This window comes from Lutra lutra, chromosome 10 (assembly GCF_902655055.1).
Source record: "Lutra lutra chromosome 10, mLutLut1.2, whole genome shotgun sequence".
NCBI lineage: Eukaryota > Metazoa > Chordata > Mammalia > Carnivora > Mustelidae > Lutra > Lutra lutra.
The window spans coordinates 8,773,692-8,795,144 of record NC_062287.1 but is presented as its reverse complement, the minus strand read 5'-3'; the positions used below and the strand labels follow the sequence as shown (position 1 = coordinate 8,795,144).

General features: G+C 45.7%; 1 protein-coding gene and 1 long non-coding RNA gene across 5 annotated transcripts in view; one reads left to right on the top strand and one right to left on the bottom strand.

The window, feature by feature from the left end:
• DIXDC1 (DIX domain containing 1) overlaps nucleotides 1-21,453 on the bottom strand; it is a 76,306-nt gene that overhangs the window by 53,288 nt on the left and 1,565 nt on the right. For 2 of the 4 annotated variants that reach the window (XM_047747484.1, XM_047747491.1), the window contains exons 2-3: nucleotides 21,216-21,307; nucleotides 7,489-7,554 (exon numbers count right to left, since the gene is read on the bottom strand). In XM_047747484.1, coding sequence (XP_047603440.1) covers nucleotides 7,489-7,554; nucleotides 21,216-21,307 — 158 coding nt within the window. Of the gene's footprint in view, nucleotides 1-7,488; nucleotides 7,555-11,665; nucleotides 11,887-21,215; nucleotides 21,308-21,453 lie in introns of those variants that run through there. The other 2 variants (XM_047747485.1, XM_047747488.1) reach the window with 2 other exon arrangements.
• Nucleotides 11,329-20,125, top strand: LOC125110329 (uncharacterized). The gene is made up of 3 exons (XR_007130565.1): nucleotides 11,329-11,440; nucleotides 13,657-13,730; nucleotides 19,987-20,125. It is a non-coding gene; the product is annotated as an uncharacterized LOC125110329 (long non-coding RNA).

Below are 21,453 nucleotides of genomic sequence, written 5' to 3'. Positions count from 1 at the left end.
CAGGAGGCACAGCAGCTACAAATCCGTGTGTGGGCAGAGCCTTCAGTGGCCGGTGATGATGGTAGAGAAATAGGTCAGCACAAGACCTATCCACGCTTAGACTTAAAGCTCAAAGACCTTCAATGGCAATGTGTGACATTTTGAAACAGGAGGGTACAACAGTGAGACCTCCATCCTAGAAAGGTCACTCTGGACACACAGTAGAACACGGGATAGAACGAGGCGCATTCAGATTCAGAGAACCAATGAGGAGTCCAGGCAATAATTCAAGTGAGAGATTATAAGGACCTGAACTGAAGCAGTATAATTAGAAAAGGACAAATTCCAGAAACAAGGCAGGTGGTTGATGGGATAAAAGCAGTGACAAAAAGAGAAGAAACAAAAAAGTTGTATCTGAGGGAAAGACTTGCTTTCACGGAGATGGAGAATATGTGAAGAGCACAGAGTTCAGTTTTGAACAAGAGTCTGAGCGATCAGATTCTTTACTCTTTACACAAGAGTGAAGATGTTCTATAGCCATTTGGCAAAATACAGGGGCTAGAGCACAAGAGATGGGGGCTGGGTGGCAGATGCCTGTTTGAGGGTATCTGTGGGTGACAGGTGTAGGCCAGGTGCAAATAAGACAGTAACTACCATCTACTGAGTGCTTACTACCTGCCAGGACTGTGCTAAGCACTTCACCATATCCTTTCGTAGGTATATAAAAATAAATATAATGCATATTTTAATTTATATATATGCAATATATTTTTAACATTTATTTACTTATTTAAACCCCCCTAATGTGTGCGCGTGCAAGCGCACACACATACACGCACACACACACTGATCCTGTGAGGATCTACTATTCCCATTTTATAGATGTGGAAACCAAGGTTTGAGAACAACATGCCCAGGGTCACAGAGCTGGTAAGAGGTAGGAAAGGGATTTGAATTCAGTGCTGAGCCCCAAATCCTGGGATCTTACGACACCCCAAAAAGTAAGGTAAATTAAAAAAGTAATTTGGCAAAAAAGGGAGTTGGGAGAGAGGTCACTGAAGGAAAAGAAGAAAATGAAAATGTCCTGACTGCCAATTCTTTTTTAAAGATTTATTTATCTATTTGACAGAGAAATCACAAGCAGGCAGAGATGCAGGCAGAGAGGGAGAGTGGGGGAAGCAGCCTCCCCACTGAGCAGAGACCCCTATGAGGGGCTCCATCCCAGGACTCTGGGATCATGACCTGAGCTGAAGGCAGCGGCTTTACCCACTGAGCCACGCAGGTGCCCCTTGACTGCCAATTTTTGCCAGCCATTGAATGAGGCAGTTTTTATGCATTATCTCCTTTAATTCTCATGCCCAATCATTAAATCTGTATTATTAGCCGCATTTCTTATAGAAAAACTTGCTGAAGACCACAGCATTGATAAATGGTAAAAAAAAGGGATTTGAAACCACTCCATCTTAGTCTAAATATAGTGAGATCAGCAAAAAATAAAATTATTGGGGCACCTGGCCAGCTCAGTCAGGAGAGCATGCAACTCTTGATCTCAGCGATGTGAGCTTAAGCCCCACATTGGGCACAGAGATTCCTTAAAAAGTAATAAATAAATAATTTAAAAATAATTAGAATAGGCAATCGGATGGATAGAAAAAGAATCAGGAGAAAGTGTGGGAATCCGAGGATGACAGAATTTTAAGACGAGTGGTCGGTAAAGTCAAACACTGTCAAAAAGTCAGGCTAAGGACTGGAAGGCCCATTTCATTTAATAATTAACAGGTTTTGGTGACCTTTTTGAGAACAGATACTGTAGAGTGATGGATTAAAAGTCAGAGGGCAGCTAACCCAGAAGACACCAGGAAGCAGGTAAACAGAGGCAGTGAGAGGAGAATGGATATTAGCTGGAGGGGAAGGTGAAATAGGGAGCCAGGGTTTTCTAGGAAGAGAGGACATCTGGAGGCCAAGATGAGGGGTAGGTGAAGGAGAAACAGACACAAGGGGAGGGTGTGAATGATGTGGCAAGTTTCAGAGGAGAAGACGAGGGCCACTTCCTCCTCTGATCATGAGGAGGCAGGAGAAGTCACTTTTTTTTTTAAGATTTGATTTATTTATTTGACGGAGAGATGGCGAGAGAGGGAGCAGAAGCTGGCAGAGCAGGAGAGGGAAAAGCAGGCTTCCTGCTGAGCAGGGAGCCCAACCAGGCGCCTGAGAAGGTCCTTTTGTGGGTAAGTCTGGAGATGGGGGAAAAGTGCAAGTTGAACTAAGGTCAGTTGCTCCTCGGTGAGTCACATACAGAAACTACACCAGGTGGAACTGTCATACAAAGAAAACTTTATCTGTAGCAGACAAGGAGATCACGGGGAGCAATTTCCAAAGCTGCAACTCCCTGAGCAAGGGAGGATGTGTTCTTTTTATTTAGGGTTAGGATGAGTATTAAGAAAGAGGAGCCTGGAGCGCCTGGGTGGCTCAGTCCTTAAGGGTCTGCCTTGCACTCAGGTCATGATCCCGGGGTCCTCAGGTGGAGCCCCGCATCAGGCTCCCCGCGCAATGGGAAACCTACTTCTCCCTCTCCCACTCCCCCTGCTTGTGTTCCCTCTCTCCCTGTCTCTCTGTCAAATAAATAAAAATCTTAAAAAAAAAAAAAAGAAAGAAAGAAAGAAAGAAAAAGAAAAAAAGGAAGGAAGGACGAAAGGAAGAAAGAAAGAAAGAAAGAAAGAAAGAAAGAAAGAAAGAAAGAAAGAAAGAAAGAAAGAGGAGCCCTGCCATGGTGTGTAGGGAGGCATAGGTTCACACATGCACCTTAAGGTGATGTGCCCAGACGTGTGTTGTGCTCTTCCCTGGGCAGAGATTTTAGCACCATAATGAGGTGATGGTGACTGTCAGTCATTCCATGAGCAGGCAGGAGTCAGGGGTTAAACTCAAACTGGTCTGGGGTTAAACTCAAACTGGTCTGGGCAGTCTGGGCAGTTATTGCTCCAGGGGTAGAGTTTCGGTTTACACCCAGGGGGTCTTGTCTGAGTTAAGAGATAAACTGGAAAGAAGAGCTCCGGGGCGGGGCGGGGAGGGCTGATCACAAGCTTTGTGATCACTGATCGATCACAAAGATCAGTGGGTATAAGCAGAACAGTAAAGGTCAAGTCCTGAGATCTAGCTGCTAACCAGGGCAGTGGCAAGGAGCCCACATCCAATCGTCCCTCTTCACTACTGAAGTCATCCGGCTTGCCCGTTGACAATGAGAGGGACAAACAGAATGATGGAGGCTTTGGGAAGGGACACTGCGGGATGCTGGAAGTACAGGGAATGCTAATAAATATGCCCTGGCGACACCAAGGACTCAGCCAGGGCTGCAAACCATGATTTTGTCACTGAATCCACGAGCGAGGTTGCGGGTCTCCTCTGGACCTGCGGGGCAGGGAAGCAGGGATGGGCTCATGCAGGACTGGCAGCGGTTGGAGGGGGCCAGCGATCCCCAGGACGCAGGAGGTGGGGAAGGCGGTGAGAGTATATTTGAAGTGACTGATGGTGGAATCTGCACCCGCGACAAGAAGTCAAAGGAGCGCTGATAAACTGAAAGGATAGAGAAGACAGAGGAGGGGAGAGCCTGAGGAGGCTGGAAGTAAGTTTGATGGAACGGAGGAATGAGGACATGGGGGTTTTGAGCAGAGAGTGGAGTCTCGGAGTTCAAGATGTCAAGGGCAACATGATTCTGTGGCATAAGTTCCAGAATGTGGCCTTGCTGTGGTGGCACAGAGGGGACAGTCACCGCAGAGAGGATGGGAGGCTAGACTATCTTCTTTACGGATCCTGAAGTCAGTCTGGGAGAGCGGTAGGTATTAAAATGGTGAGGACAGGGGTGCCTGGGTGGCTCAGTCATTAAGTGTCTGCCTTCGGCTCAGGTCATGATCTCAGGGTCCTGGGACTGAGCCACACATCAGGCTCCCTGCTCAGCAGGAACCCTGTTTCTTCCTCTCCCACTCCCCCTGCTTGTGTTCCCTCTCTCATTATGTCTCTCTGCCAAGTAAATAAAATCTTTAAAATAAAGTAAAATAAACAAAACAAAATAAAATGCTGAGGACAGTTCCTATTCTACCCAGATTCACGACATTTAAAAAACCGATAAACACGCAATCATTGATATCATGGATGAAATCACTGATAAAATATTTTGATTGAAGAAGGGCCTTTGTCATGTCGCTGCTATGTCTGCAGGAGACAGAGACTCCTGAATGGCATCTCACTAAGGGACCAGAGACTCAGAATGGAGGGGGGCTACTCTCATTCGCAGGTTGGGGTGCCCTGGCTTTAGGACCCCACCCACCTAAGGAGTCTGATCTGGGGAGCCCAGCACTAAACCAAACCCCCTCTTTGACCTGAAGGCACCTGTACCTCACACCCAAGGGAATGGCCAGACCCTGTTCCTGCTGTAAATGACTACCGCTGGCTCAGAAGAAATGGATTTAAAGTACTAAGCAGACATTCACGGGGACCAGCCACACCACCACTTCCCCCACGAAGATGTTTATCTTTAAAGAGGCCTGTAGTGCAAGCCTAGGCCCTCAGTAGCTCTGCTGCTTGGTTTTAAAATTTACTAGAGCTACCTCAGCAGCAGATGAAAGACCATATGCTTTTGCAAGAGGCTGTTACTCTCTCGGGGTTGGACTAGTAGTTTTATTTTTCTCTCTCTTCCTCCTCCTCCTCCCTTACTCTCTGGGGGTTGTAGTAGTTTTCTTCTTCTTCTTCTTCTTCTTCTTCTTCTCCTCCTCCTCCTCCTCCTCCTTCTTTTTTTGGCCCCAGTGTCTTTTCTCAAATTGTAACCCATGTGAAAGGCAGATCTGTAAATTGGAGACAAGCTTTCCTGGTTAGGGCCAGCGTGGGATTTAGAGCCTAGCTCACCCACCTTCTTTTTCCCTATCCCCAAACCACGACCCCAGCGACATGAAATAACTTCTTAAGGGCTTCTTGCAGCAGGTGTGGGAAAAAAACCATTGAACTGTTTACTTCTAGCACTATCGCTTTATCGGTCAATTATTCAGTGAAGACAAGAAGCAATAGGTTTGGCAAAATGAAAATATCTGGAATATTAGGATATACTTCTTGAATATGCCCCTAGTGCTCTTGTTCCATTTTCAACAACAGCTGGAGAATCACAGCAGGACAACAGGTTCAAGTCGGGGCCACGGGGTTAGGTACAGCTGAGAGCTCTTGGGGTAGCGTCTGCAGACACAGTGTAGGCCCTAGGACTCGGCTGCTATGATATCGTAGCATCAAACAGATCACTGGCCCGATGGAGTTGATTGTTCAAGTCCAGCCAGTCTCTGGAATTTTGGTTCTGGCCATCAGGAAGAGAATCTGTCTGCTTCTCCCTACCCATCTCTTTTTGACAAAGTTTTAAGATATAAAACCTAGATGATGCCATAGGCCATGCTGCCCACCTGCGAGAGAAAAGCCACATGGAGTGAAAGGGAATAAAGCCACCCCAGAAAGTACCAGTGATGAGTGGCAAAGAGCAGAGGGAGGGAGACTACAAGCGTGCAGCTCCCGATTCTCACGGAGACTCTGCTCCATTCTTGCCTTTCATATGGTTTAATTTTTCAGCCTTTCCTTGGATTCCACGAGTCAGTAAATTCCACTTTCTACTTCTGCTTGCTCAGGCTGGGTTCCTGGCCCAGCACTTGCCACCGAACTAGCAAGACAATCAAACACACAGCATCAGTGACAGCACAGAACTGATCTTGATCCAGAATTAAGATCTCCAACTTTTTCTGGGGAAGCTAGGGAGATCCCTGTGTCATCCAGCAGCCTAGAAAGATGGGGCTTTTGTGACCATCCTTTGAGTCAGGCATCGGGGGGGAAAGAAAAGTGGATGCGGCCACAGGGAAAGCTGGCTGAGCAGGGTTTTGGCTTGATGAGAGTGCATGGCCGTAGAGTTGTGCAAATGGTGGTAACACCAAGGAGTGGTGTGGGGAGCTCTCAGCAACTCCGCAATCTCCATCAGCCTCCTCCAAGCCACCCCCAATAACCCCACAAAAGAAGTTAAAACTCTTCCAAGCATTGACAATTCCATCCACTGTCTTCACTGCAGCAGGAAGCTTGACCCTGAAACCTCTCTTGTGCCAAAGGTAACTATCTTTCTGTTTCTCTTTGGAACCTGCCCTTCCTATCAAACAAGTATGCAAACCCGGCCTCTCCTCCCTATCTCCTCTAAGCCTCAAGGTCAAAGAGACTTCCTGCCGGGGACTTGTTCCCTTAGAGTCAGAGTCGCAAAGGGCATTTACTGGGCTTCATCAGGCAATCTGTGATCTACTGTTCCTAGTGCAGAAAGCATCCCAAACTGAGCCCTGCAGTCCCCTGCTGGCAAGCAGGAAAGACAAACAAGAAAAGCAGTGGGGGCTCTGGGGGTGTGCTGGAGTTCAGGAGGAGACCTGACTGGCTCTGGAAGGCAATCAGCTTCCCAGTGAAACCAGATTCCTGTATGGGACCGAGACCCTTCAGCAGCAGAAGATGAGGGGGTGGGGAGACGCTGCTGAGAACCTGAGGGGAAAGCAGGAGGTTTGGAAAGCTTGTTATTACTGGCCTGAATTCTGCCAGTAAGAGAATGTAAGATGGTCTAGCCTTTCTATTAACTCTTTCAGGCCTTTACTGAGCCAGGAAAGGCGACTTATTCATTGAGCCTGGTGGCTAATTAGGTAAAAAATCCCCTCATGGGGGGAGGACACAAGTAAAAATATTACATTTTTTATTCCTGTCTGAGCAGTGTTCTTCAAACTAGTGTTGAGCCCAGTGGTCAAAGGACGATATACCACAAAGTGAAAAGCTGAAGACTTTCTGAAAGATTTCATCTCCTAGCCTTATTTTAAAATTCCTACTAGAGGGGCGCCTGGATAGCTCAGTGGGTTAAGCCTCTGCCTTTGGCTCAGGTCATGATCTCAGGCTCCTAGGATCGAGTCCTGCATCGGGCTCTCTGCTCGAAAGGGAGCCTGCTTCCTCCCCTCTCTCTCTCTGTGCCTGCCTCTCTGCCTACTTGTGATCTCTCTCTGTCAAATAAATAAAATCTTTAAAAATAAATAAATAAAATAAAATTCCGACTAGTTACACGTTCCACAAACACTCTGTTCCTTCAGAAGTACCTCATTAGGTAAGTGCTCAATAAATGCATGAGAATGAACGACTGAGCCTTCACTACAGATGAGTGTCCCCTATCCTAGGAACAGAGCATGGAGCCCACTCTTAAGGCCTTTGGGATTGGTTCCCTATCCCTTTACCATATCTGCCCATTGAAGGTCATGTTCATGACTACTTCAGTGGGATTTGGTTTGGGGATAAGACATAAGGAAATATATTTAGTCAAGTGTCGTTTTGAGACTTTGCTTCCTGCACCCTACACGAGGCCAGTCATGGCCAACGAAGCATTTCCAGTGCTTCCCAGTCTCTCTGAAGTGCCTGGGGGTGTGGCACCTGGCCAACAGTGCCCCATAAAGGCTCCACACGCCTGGTCAGCCCATCACTCACCATGAGGCACATAAAGCTGCCTGAGAGCTTGCTGCCAGGGAGCATCTGTTTAGCTGGCATGGACTCCTGTGGGAACAAAGCCAATGGGCCTGGGCGAGGAGAGGAGGAATCAGTCAGGATAAAAAAAAAAAGAAAAAAAGGTTAGGGAGTATAGTGCTTTGTTACATTAAAGAATTAACAGGCCTTTTAATTTCTACAGCAAAGCACAGAGGAATTCATTGTGGAAACGTCTGAAAACCTCTGGTTGGCCCCATGTTGCAAATCCTACTTCATGGAAGGCACGGGGCACTGAGGAGTGATGTCTGCTGCAGCTGCTCCAACCTGCCAATCCTCTTCGTCACTCATTCTATGTCCCCCTCATTCTATGTCCTCCTCATGGGGGGATGACACCAGACAAAGGCTCTTCCTGTATTTCTCAGGGACTGCCAGGCAGATGAATCTCCACGTGGGGTCTAACTTTCTACTGTTTTCCTTGGAGGGAAACAGTAGGGAAAGACCTTCAGGTTATATGTTTCAAAAATTAAGGCTCAGACAACTCCCTTCCTGTTGACCAACCTTTTAATAAATCATTCCCATAACTTTCAGTCCCTCGGGCCATTTATACCACAGCCAAGCTCCAGTTCACTCTGTCTGACAAACAAAATTTCTGTATCGTCACAATTTCCCCAAGTTCAATACTCTGAACACTTACTTTAAGTTCACTGACCTGTGAGCTTCACTAGGGAACAGACTCTATGTTATTTGACTTCTATTTCCAGAGCCTGGCCTGGTGTCTGGTAAACATAGTAATTCAGTAAATGCCTGTAGAATGAGAGCTCCCATGCATGTTTACCACACTGGCAGGAAAAAGTCTGGCCTCAGTGAGCAGACAGGTTGGGAAATATTTGGTGCTTTTCAGGATATCATTAAGTAGAAGATATCCCTGTGATCTCCCATGAACACTACCTCTTTAGGATGCTTACTATAGTAAGCATCCTATTATGGTTTTCAAGATTTTTTTTTTCAGTATACCTACAAATCTTTCCCTATAAATTCCTTGGAAGCAGGAACCAGGCATGTTTCAATTATTTTATCCATCCCCTCACCCAATAAATGAACTAAATGACTGAATGAATGAATGTTTATTGGCCAAACCATATTAGAGTCTTGGGGCTATCAAAACCTTTTAACACATTCACCAAAGTCTTTTTTAAAGAACGTCAGCCCCCAGAAAAACACTTGTAGAAATTTATGTTGGCACATCAACCAAAGACAACGTTCATAGGACAACATCAATATCAAGTAGCAGAGAAAACAAATAAATAGCTTTGAGGCGCAGGCAGAATGGGGAAAATGTGAACTGTAGATAGCCTGGCCAGGCTCAGAGCACAGGAGACAGGGGATGGCAGCCAGGGTAGGCTACAGAATGTGGTGGTAGCCAAAATTTGTGGGTAACTCACAATGCAGATCAACCATGTCAATGAAAGGAACTGCATTGACAACACTGGCACAGATCGATTCTGTGGGTAATTTGTCAGGTGTGTTCAAGACAAGGCTTTAGCCAGGGAATGCGGTAGAAGAAAATCGTCATGCATACTGGCAAATGGCCTGAGAACAGGGCCAACAATGGGTAGAGGGAAGCCTTGATTCAGAGGGTAGGGTTTCTCTCTGCTGCAGGGTTCCCTTATAATTAACCAATTAGAGCCATAGCTTCATTTCCTGAGGCAGTTTTCTCTGCCACACAGAATGAGGTCACAGCCCTAGCCACACAGATCTATAAAGCATCTGGGAGATGTAGAATGGCTTCAGATATGCTTGGATCATTCCCCAGAGATGATTGGACACATGTGTGGTATTCTTAGCCTCAGAGCTTCTCAGAGGAATCAAAGTGTATTCTGACACCAGCTTTTAAGTCCCTATTTACATCCTTATCACATGACTCTAACAAAGAGATAGAATATTACTAGATCTATCAAGCAGCCCCAGAAGCTGGAATAAATCAATCAGGGCTCCATCAACTCTGAAATAACAAATCATAGCAGTATTCAGAACCACTAGATATGATACTCTAAGTGAAAAGAATTATTTAATATAATTTATTTTGTATGTGAAAGAATTATTTCAACTCCAGGGGCCATTGGGATTTAACATATTACTATTAGTAGTACTGAGATGATGTCAGTTTCTCAGAGAAATCAGAAGAACCTATTGGTTATGAGAGTTCCCATCTACACATAGAAGGGGTGGATTGTACATAAGCCTAGAAGGGGGTGGAGGGAAGCATACAGGATGGGCAGAAAAAGCAAACATGAGAGAGGGACAAGGGGCTTTACTGCATTATTCTAGATGAGTTCATTATAAAGTTGTGTGCGTTGTTTTGATGAAGAGACTTTGTTACTGCTACAAACAGAAAATTCTCCCACTATCTTTTCCCCTTATGTCTTACCTAGAATGGGAGATCAGGGGATATTTATGGAAGAACTAAAGCATGAAAAAGACAGCCAAGCCTTTTGGCTCTTTGGTTGAGAGGTCTGGAAGTGCAAAGGAACAGAAGGCAAAGGCTAGGGTTGGCTGTGCTGATTTCCTCCGCCTAATAAGACAGTGGGTCCTGACACACAGGAGCTGAGTTAAAAAGTGGGGAGGCCACAGAAGGACCTAAGAAGCTTCTGCCACAATCGGCGGATGAGTCAGACGGTATGAAGCTTGAGACCATAGGAGGCCACGAGTTGAGAGAAGAGGAAGCAGAATACTGGTAGCACTCAAAGAGGTGGCTTTGCCTCCACGGTGTTTCATCTCTCATTTACAGCTCTTCTGCAACAATCCCCTTACATGTGTTCAGGGAGGGCTGATGCAAAATGACCAGCCCTGCAGTGTAGGCAGGATACAAGCCCCGCCCTTCAGTGAAGGTTGTGACACCCCTCAGCCAAAGGAAAATTCCAACTCTGTTGATTAGGTGGGAACCGCATCTCTGCAGTTTTCCTGTCAGGAACCAGGCTGGGGCACAGGGGCCAGGGCTGGGAAGGTTCTGAGACAGGTCATCTGACGAGCTTCTTAATTAGAAACAGGAATTGAGGAAAAAGCATACAATGCAGCGGCAAAGAAAATCTTACACACACATTCATGAGAAGGGTTACCTCTGGGACACAGGCTAGGACTGGAGGGGTGGCCAAAGGTACGCAGTCTTGCCTGTAATGTTCATATTAAGAGACTGTATTCCTGCGCTGTTTAACTAAAAACTGATCTTCAAAAAGTCTTATATTTAACAAGGGAACAGAGGGAGAGGTGGAAAGAAAAAGAAAAAGGAAGAAAAGATGAAAGACACAACCAACAGCCTAGGTCTCCTTGCAAAGGTCTTCCTGGATGCTGGAATCAGGCCACCCAGAGGGGTGGGGCTTGGAAGCAATGGAAGACACACGGAGCAAATCACAAGGTGGGAGGGTAGGGTCCTAAACCAGAATTTCCTGGATCACAGGAGAAGGGAATGGAAGACACAACGGAATTCTGAGAGAAAACAGTGAAAAGAAAAAAGACCCCCAGGGAGTCCAAGCCCATACCGCCTGTCAGATTTAGGGTCCAGTTCCCCACTCTCACACAGAAAGGAGCAAATGCTGACTCCCAGGAAGGGCCCGGGAACTCAAGCAACCTCTCTCCTCTTAGGTCTTGTCTACCAACCATGCCCTTGGTTGTGAAGAAATCTACTGCCCGGAAAATGGAAAGAGGTATGAACACGAAGAGAGCACTACATGTGGACCACCTACTCACCCTGCCCTGTCTCAAACTTTCCACCAATGCAGTTCCACCCCACCCCTAACTTGGCCCACCCAGTTGGCTCCTGAAATAGAATGGGCCTTCCTGCCATACATGCAGGGGCTTCCCTGGGGATTTTCTCAGGGACAATCCCGGGAAAGGGTGGAGACCACCTCTTCTGGAAGGAGATGACCTCTGAGTCTGTGGTCCTATCTGCTAGGCTCAGGTAAGCCCCCAGGAAGGGCATCGCTCAGCTTAGCCCGAGGTTTTCTCCCGGCTTTCTCCCGGTTAGCAATCTCGTCTGCACGGTACCCACCACCCTGGCCCCTTAGGGCTCTGCGGACCAAGTGATCTGGGGTCCCCCTGAGGATGGGGGCGGAGAACCCCTTCCAGAGATTAGGCGGGAGGCGCTGGGGGAGGGGAGCTGGGAGTGGGAGGAGCAGACAGTTACCTCATTGAAGCCCTCCTGCAGGACGTCCAGTAAGTTCCCCCGGGTCAGGCAGGCTAGCATTGTTCCTGCGGGGGCTCCCCGGGCGGGGTCTCCAGGCCAGGCAGCGGCCGCCGCCGCCGCCTCCTCCCTCCGCACACAAAGACTCTCCGCTCAGCTCATTGGGATCTCTCCGGAGTCCCGCAGGCCACTTACTGGAAACCTAGACCCGAGCCAAACTAGCGCCTTCCACTGGGCATGCTCGCACCCGGCCTCAGCCGGAGGGCCCCGGCGCTGTTGCGGTTCCTATAGAAACAGCTGGGCGCGCAAAGGGTGGAGGGGCGCTGGCTGGCAGCCCCGGGCCAGGCGTGCGTAAGGGGGAGCACCGCGGGCGCGCGGGCGGGCTGGTGTGTGCGCGCACCGCACACACACACACACACACACACACACACACACACACCGCACACACACACACACACACTCTCTCTCTCTCTCTGTGCAACACACATACACCAGGCTGGGGGCGGGCGGGCGTGTGTGCCTACACTGCAGACACATACACACCAGTGCGCGCGCCCTGCGAACATCCACACACGTGAGCGCACACACATACTCTTTGACACACCGGCGGGCGTGCCGGCGTGTGCCTGAGCTTGCAATCACACACGAGTTCACAAACCAGGCCTGCAGGCAGGCTTGCTGGCGTGAGCGCGCGCTCTACACACGCATACACGCGCGCGCGCGCGCACACACACACACACACACACACACACACACACACGTTCTGCGGATTTAAGGCCAAACGCTCCACCACAAAATGGGTGGGAAGGGGACTGAATCAGGATTTTTTCCCCCCAGACTAGATGAAAACAGCAACCTTTTCCCATAAGAGGCTTGGACAGTGAGATTGAACTAAAGAAGGGGGAAGCAGAAAGGACAGGGAAAGAGAGAGAACCAGCCAGAAAGGTGGGGGAGGATAGAGGGAACTTTAGTTATTAATGGTATTAGAACACATTTAACAGAAATAATAGGAAAGAAATACCACTAGATCACAACATAATCATCAAGGGTAAGCCAAGGATCACCAAGGTTTTACACAAAAAATATGTATTTCTCTTAAAAATAACTGCGAAGGGGTGCCTGGGTGGCTTAGTTGGTTGAGTTATGACTCTTTTTTTTTTTTTTTAAAGATTTTATTTATTCATTTGACAGAGAGAGATCACAAGTAGGCAGAGAGGCAGGCAGAGAGAGAGGAAGAAGCAGGCTTCTGAGCAGAGAGCCCGATGCGGGGCTCGATCCCAGGACCCCGAGATCATGACCTGAGCCGAAGGCAGTGGCCCAACCGGCTGAGCCACCCAGGCGCCCCAGTTATGACTCTTGATTTAAGCTCAGGTTGGGGTTAGGGTTAGAGTTAGGTCATGGTCCTAGGATAGAGACCCCACAACTGGCTCTCTGCTCAGCGGGAAGCCTGCTTCTCCCTCTCCCACTCCCCCTGCTTGTGTTCTCTCTCGGGCTGTGTTTCTCTTGGTATAAAAACAAAAAAACCTTTAAAAAATATAAAAATAAAAGAAATAAATCTCTAAAATAATCGAATGAACAAAAAACTAACTGCTACAATGTAAAGCCCATATTTTTAGTGAGCTTTAAATGAATTAAATAGGTTTTAATTCAAATAAACACTACAGTTGGGGGGGGATGGGCTAAATGGGTGATGGGTATTAAGGAGGGCATTTGTTTTGATGAATGCTGGGTGTTATATGTAAGTAAAGAATCACTAAATTCTCCTGAAACCAATTTTACACTATATGTTAACTAAAATTTAAATAAAAACTTGAAAAATAAAATAAATACTACAAAAATATCCTGGAACTTTTGAAAGAGTTAGGAAAAAGCTTCCCCAGATGAAACAGAAAGCTATTCCCCTCTGTTTCTAGTTATTCAAGTCACAGCCTTGATTATTTATTTTTAGGAATACTAGTCATTTGTACTCTTGGTGCACATTCTTGTTTCTATAGGAAACTGGAAGCTGAAAGAATACCCGTATATTACACCTCATGATTCCAGATGGAGGGGACGGCTTGACGGAATGGTAAGGCTCAAGAGAAGGTCAGGGCCTTGCCCAAGGACACAGCTGGTCAGTGACAAAGGCAGCTTGATGATCTAGGACTCTACACTTAACAATTTTGCAGAAGGCCCAAATTCCTTCCACATATACCTACTGGTAACTTAGCAGGAAGAGTCAGAAATGGTTCTTTTCAACCTCATGACCTCCTCAGATCCTCAGCTCACTAGACAAAAAGAAAATCCCTAGGGAGCATCCAGAACTAGCAACATCTTGCCTGAAGGTCTAAAGCTGCTAAACACAAGGATACTTCTGAGAAGGACACACTTCCCACTCTACCTCCTACCCCCTACCACAGCAGGCAGGAAGCAGAAGGCCCACAGAGGTGTTAAGTGGCTGCTGCTGATTGAATGCTGTGTATTCCATCCTGGCAAAGGCAGGGGAAAAGCCATGGCACCAAATCAAACTGAACCTGATCAGCCCATGAGTCAGAAGAGAACAGTCCTGGGGTGCCTGGGTGGCTCAGTCATTGAGCTGTCTACCTTTGGCTCAGGTCATGACCCCAGGGTCCTGGAATTGAGCCCTGCATCGGGCTTCCTGTGCAGCCAGAAGCCTGCTTCTCCCTCTGCCATTAAAAAAAAGAAGAAGGGACGCCTGGGTGGCTCAGTTGGTTGAGCAGCTGCCTTCGGCTCAGGTCATGATCCCAGCGTCCTGGGATCGAGTCCCACATCGGGCTCCTTGCTCGTCGGGGAGCCTGCTTCTCCCTCTGCCTCTGCCTACCACTCTGTCTGCCTGTGCTCATGCGCTCTCTCTCTCTCTCTCTCGAATAAATAAATAAAATCTTTAAAAAAAAAAAAAAGAAGAAGAAGAAGAGCACGGTCCTTCATAACTAACGGGGGAATTTAGCTCCCAGGAATTCCCATTGCCATGACTACAGCTCATGGTGTAATACCATCAGGTGAGTCACCAACCCATGTTCATGCAACAAGGCCCTTTTATTTATTTTTTTTTTTAAGATTTTATTTATTTATTTGACAGAGAGAGATCACAAGCAGGCAGAGAGGCAGGCAGAGAGAGAGGAGGAAGCAGGCTCCCTGCTGAGCAGAGAGCCCGATTCGGAGCTCGATCCCAGGACCCTGAGATCATGACCTGAGCCGAAGGCAGCGGCTTAACCCACTGAGCCACCCAGGCGCCCCCAACAAGGCCCTTTTAAAACAGAAGCATGAAACATCTAACAAAATAAAATTGCATGTAACACATCCACATGCATAGTGATGCAAAACCAAAACACTCAGTTGGTGAGTCCCTGGATAGAGGATTCTGGTTGGTTGCTGGCCCAACATGCTTAGGACAGAGGAGAAAATACTGAAACATCAGAGGGAGGTCCTGCTGATACTTATATGGCAAAAGGTCACTGTTTCTCAAGGAACAAATCCTTTATCAACATAAGACCTGTGAGCTCAATATTCCTAGGAAAAGATTCATTAAATCACTGGATTTAAAGCTAAAAAAAAAAAAAAAGATATTTGACACACATGGAGGAATGAAGACTAGGATTGCTATTTACAGTCACTCAGCAAATCAATATGAGAGCTAAGATCTGAACCAAAGCCCTTGATGCTCGGCCCTATGCTGTTTGCCCTGCATCTCACAGCACGCTGGAGGAATTAGAGGGAACCGTGGCGAACAGATACAAGATTTGTTATAGGGCATATGGCCCACAATTGCGCTATCCCCCAGAAGTCTGTAATTATATCAACCACATATTCCACAGTAATGCTATGCCATAGGATTTTCTGTGATGGAGAAAGTATTCTATCTGTGCCATCTAATCCACTGGCCACTAGCCACACGTGATTAGTAAGCACTTAAAATGTGGCTGATGGGGCGCCTGGGTGGCTCAGTGGGTTAAGCCGCTGCCTTCGGCTCAGGTCATGATCTCAGGGTCCTGGGATCGAGTCCCACATCGGGCTCTCTGCTCAGCAAGAAGCCTGCTTCCCTCTCTCTCTCTCTCTGCCTGCCTCTCCGTCTGCTTGTGATCTCTCTCTGTCAAATAAATTAAAAAAAAAAAAAAATGTGGCTGATGCAAAGGCGGGACTAAAATTTAAATAGCATTTAATTTTAATTCACTTAAATTGAGATGATTTCATCTCATCTCATATATTTCATAATATTCTGTGCCATTTTCCCCACACAACTATTGAAATGTTCCAAAAATTATAATATTTTCACATATAGTCTGCCTCTCCCACTTGGAAAAAGCACAAAATTCCTGTTGGAGCATATAATCTCTAGGGGTTTTTTTTTTTGCTCAGAAGATGTGCTCACCATATTTATCATGGTCTCCCTTACCACGTAGCTCAGGTGAAGAACGAAGCGTTAGTTCTAAGCAGCACTAACATTTACTGTTCCCTCCATCTGCCCCATCTTGCTCTGCTGTCATATCAGCCTAAGAGCTGGGAGGGTAAGTAGGTTAGCTTAAAAGAATCAGGAATAACTAGGACAATGATCTGTACCCTGTAGAGCTAGGACATGGGGAAACTGCGAGCCAGTCCAGGTAGCCGGAACCACTCCCACCACTGCTGCCTTGTCATTCACTCGGCCTATGAGGAGAGGCAAAGGGTCCAAACTAGCTACTCTGTGTATCTCTGCCATGCTACCTGATTTCTGAAATCAGACCAGACCTCCTCCGTCCTGTATTATTTTAACAATAATGGCACGGATACTTCCCTCACCAACTAAAAGCTACCAAATATCTATAGATAACCATAATAATAGGAAAATTGAACTTCTACTACGTGCCAAGCCCTATACTAAGCACTTACATATATTAGCTCATTTGATGGTCACAATTACCATAAACAGTAGTGTTGGGTCCATGGTCAAAGGAGCGAAACTGATACAAAGCGAAGGTCAAGCAAAGCTTTATTTCGTGCCAAACATCGAGAATCAAACTGACCGGCCAGGGCCATCTCTTGCAAAGAGGCGACCCCTTTCTGCCTTACAGATTAGCTTTTAAGGGCAAAGGCCATGTGGTTGAGCCTGGCCAAGCACAGGTGGCCAATGAGATTGTAACACACAGAGAAAGCTGCATAGTCATTCGAGGTCACGCATAAGTGACCAATTGAATTACAATTTACCCTATAGTAGACATTTGAACCAGCCTATCACCTTGGTCACCAAAAGGCACCCAAAGGGCGGGGCCCATACTCCTTGGTAGCTAGGGAGACAGTACGTGCCCCCACTGATTGAATACCTCCACCTGGCCTGACCCACCCTTGTATTTGGGCTTTGTTAGCTGGTACTGGTTTCCGGGACTTGTTTTTAAGTAAGTTCTCTGAGGGGGGGGGGGGGGGCAGTGTCAGGATGGAGCTGCTCTGGCTAAATAGGCCCTTACATGTAGGGGGTTTTTATTATCCCCATTTTACAGATGAAGAAAGAGAGATCTGGCAGATGAGTAATTAGCTCCAGGTCCTATCGCTGCTAAGTGGTGAAGCTGAAGTCCAGGGGTTTTTTGTTTTGTTTTGTTTTTCTTTTTAAGATTTTATTTATTTATTTGACAGAGAGACAGAGAGAGAGGAAATACAAGTAGGGGGAGTAGAAGAGAGAGAAGCAGGCTCCCTGCTGAGCAGGGAGCCCATGCAGGGCTTGATCCCACAAATGAGCCACCCAGGGCCCTAAAGTCCAAGTTCTTAATCATTACACAACACTTTTATACAATGCTTGAGACATAGAAGGTACTCAGTAAATGTTCTTAGTTGAATGCATGAATGAATGAGTGGAGGAAACTGGCAAACTCATTCATCACTTCTATTAATAAAGATAATAATATGATGGCCTAAGTAAGACTACGAGCTTTATTTATTTTTTTTTAAAAGATTTTATTTATTTATTTGACAGACAGAGATCACAAGCAGGCAGAGAGGCAGGCAGAGAGAGAGAGAGGAGGAAGCAGGCTCCCTGCGGAGCAGAGAGCCCGATGTGGGGCTCGATCCCAGGACCCTGGGATCATGACCTGAGCTGAAGGCAGAGGCTTTAACCCACTGAGCCACCCAGGCGCCCCAGACTATGAGCTTTAAACAGAACTGTCATTCAGTGAAAATATTGACTGTGACTTCTCCCTGTATGGAAATGTGTGAAATCCACACCTGTGTCAATTTAATACATCTATTGTGGGCAATCATTAATGACTACAAAGAAGCAGAAAGGCAGTCTGAATAAACAGATAATTAAAATTATCAATGGAAATGTTTTAAATGACTCTGAAATAATTTCTTAATCTTTTTCTGTTTTCACACACTGGCGAGTTTCTTGGCAGTAACATAAGTTTATGATTTCTACTGCATTTATCTTCAGACACATCAGCATAAATGCCCACAAAAGAGCTCGCATCTATCAGCAAAGCCCCCCTCACCCCACCAGTGTGGTGGCTCCTTTCTTGGCTTTTCTGCCAGCTTACACTCCTTAATCTTACTTAGACAATGCATTCATCTTCCTGCTCAAATGGTCAAGTGTTTTCAAACACTCCTTTTTCCTGTCAGATATAAATTCTTCGTGCCCCACTCTTAAGGCCCTCCCCCAAATTGTCTATGCTCAGATTAGCAGACCCCTCTCTGTCTCACGTGTTTCCAGGGCTCATTTTTTTTTTTTAATTTTTATTTATTTATTTGACAGAGATGACAAGTAGGCAGAGAGGCAGGCAGAGAGAGGAAGGGAAGCAGGCTCCCTGCTCAGAAGAGAGCCCGCTGCGGGGCTCGATCCCAGGATCCCGGGATCATGACCTGAGCCGAAGGCAGAGGCTTTAACCCACTGAGCCACCCAGGTGCCCCTCCAGGGCTCATTTTTACCCCCATGCCTTCACGACTGTCCTTCAGCCTAGAAGGTCCCACACTTCTGCCACTCAGATCTTTACTACGTCTAGTTCAAGTTCTGCTTCCTCACAAAACTCCTCTGACCACTTTTGGTTTTCTGAAAATCAAGGCAGCTCAGATCTTAATCTGTCTCGAATACTCAAATCCTAGATAACCCATGGTTCATTCCTGTCCTTTTTTCAGGTTTCTGCTCTAATATCACTTTTACCTGTTCAGCCTTCCTTGATCGCCCTATTTAAAATGACAATACCCAGGGAACCTGGGTGTCTCAGTTGGTTAAGCATCTGGCTTTTGATTTCAGCTCAGGTCTTAATCCTGGGGTTGTGAGTTCAAGCCCTGCACTGGGCTTCACACTGGGTGTAGAGCCTACTTAAAAAACAATAAATAAATAAAAGTAAATACATAAAATGATAGCACCCCTTCACCTAGGCACTCCCAAACCTCTTTGCCTAACTTTTTTAAATTTTTCTTCCCAGCATTCATCACTGTCTTGTATTGTCTGTATTTACTTGCTTGCTTATTGTCAGTGTCTCCCTGCCCAGGATGTAAGGTCCACGAGAGCAGGGAATTTGTATGTTTTGTTACTGGTTTATCTCCAGAAAAAAAAAAAAATGTTTCCTGGCACATAGTAGATGCTCAGTAAATCTTGGCTGAATGAATGAGTATTCCTCTTTTTATAATTCAAAGGTCACAACATGTTCTATAGTATATCACTTAGCATATAAGTATAGTTAATTTAGAAGTATGAATCTTAGTCTCTTTCAGTGTATTTCCAAGACAAATATAAATAATTTCTGGTATCCTTCTATATTTTCATCCCCTTCATCGACGTCTTTTTTCATTGAACATTCGCTAAATATCTTGAGTTCCTATTATATGTCATTATATGCCAGTTCCCATTCTTTTAGCAAAAAACTTAAGGAACTCACAGTTATACATATATAAATATACCAAGAGGCAAGAAACAAGACTGAAAGACAGAATAGTAAAAGGAAGACTAGTAAAACTGAGAATCCAATATTAGTAGGTGGGGACAGAGTGTACAGGGTGAGTGTGACAGACTGAGTGGGAAGAAAAAGGGAAAAAGAGACAGAATGGTAAGAGCCTAGAGTGGGATGTTGCCAAAGTAATCACCAGATGCTAGTGCTTAATATACACTGTACTTAAGCAGATATGCAAATACATTCTACATGAATTTTTGAAATTCACATCTCAAAATTATCCACTGGTTATCCTAAAGGTAAAAATTAGATTAAGACTAGCGACATCTGGTGGATATTTTGGAAGTGTCTCTTAAATTTCTTTACTATGTAAACACTACACAAGTCCTCACACCTCTGGATTGCCATTCATGTTAGGGCTCCTAACTAGCTGGTTACTAACCACACTATCATGAAATAATCTTTCTGCAGGACCTAAGGTCTCATTGCAAGAGGCAGCCTGATTTCTACCAAGAACCCTTCTATCTCTCAGCTGATGACCCTCTGCCTTCTGGAAGATGTATATGTAATTTGACACCAGGATTCTTCTTTTTTTTTTTTTTTTTAATTTATTTATTTGACAGAGAGAAATCACAAGTAGGCAGAGAGGCAGGCAGAGAGAGAGGAGGAAGCAGGCTCCCTGCTGAGCAGAGAGCCCGATGTGGGGCTCGAACCCAGGACCTGGGATCATGACCCGAGCCGAAGGCAGCGGCTTAACCCACTGAGCCACCCAGGCGCCCCAGGATTCTTCTTTTAAAAGGTAACTTATTACTTAAAATATTCACGTTCTTTGACCTATGGATTCCACTTCTGGAAACCAACCCTAAGAAAAAAGTCTTAAATGAGGAAATCAATTTGTTACTTACAATGGGGGAGGGGAACCTAAAAGTCCAATAAACAGAAAAATTGTCAAGAAAAATATGCTTACCAGACATTTGTAACCATAATAAAACATTTTTGAAAGATTTATTTATTATTTATTTGAGGGAGACAGTGAGCATAAGGAGGGAGAGGGATAGAAGCAGACTCCCCACTGAGTGTGGAGCCTAATGTAGGGCTAGAGCTCATGACCCTGAGATCATGACTTGAGCCAAAGCCAAGAGTAGGATGTTTAACAGACTGAGCCACCCTGACACCCCTTGACTCTTGCTTTTTTTTAAAACTAAGTTTGTTAATATGAAATTGTTAAAATATTTGTTTTAGGGGTGCCTGGGTAGTTCAGTCGGGTTAAGCATAGGGCTCCCTGCTTCTCCCTCTCCCTTGGCCCTTCCCTGCTGCTCAAGCTCTCTCCCTCTCTCTGTCTCTCTCTCTCAAATAAACAAAATCTTTAAAAATAAATAAATAAATAAAATCATGGTTTGCAATATTTCCCAAATGCTCTATAATTAGCATGCATTATTTCTATAAGACATTATTTAAATCTTTCAAACTGCTTACATTCTGATTAATTGCCATAATTTTTCAACTTCTCCCTGATTTTATTAATAATGAATCAAGGGAGCTAGAATTTCTACAAGAAGGGGAAGCAAGAAAAGAAAGCAAATATATGACATTTTTGTTTCAGGATCTGAGTCTTGATGGAGAAATCCCCCAGTTGTTGAACTGTACCAAAATTCCATTAATGTCATCACACTCCTTTCAACAGTACACCAGAAACTTACAGAGGGCTCTGCTGGCATCAGGGAGTCACAGAGTCTCCTAACCACTTGAGTCCCCATCTTCAGAGTCCCTAGAAAAGCCGGATCAGGGCCACCTTAAAATAGGAAGAGGGACAATGTACAAAAATACTGGACAAGAAAAAAAATTCCAAAGCTAAACCAATCTACTAGTGTCAGGCCCCTGCCCCGAATCTATCAATTTATGTCATCTACAAGTTTCAGAAATGGGACCCTGGTCAGA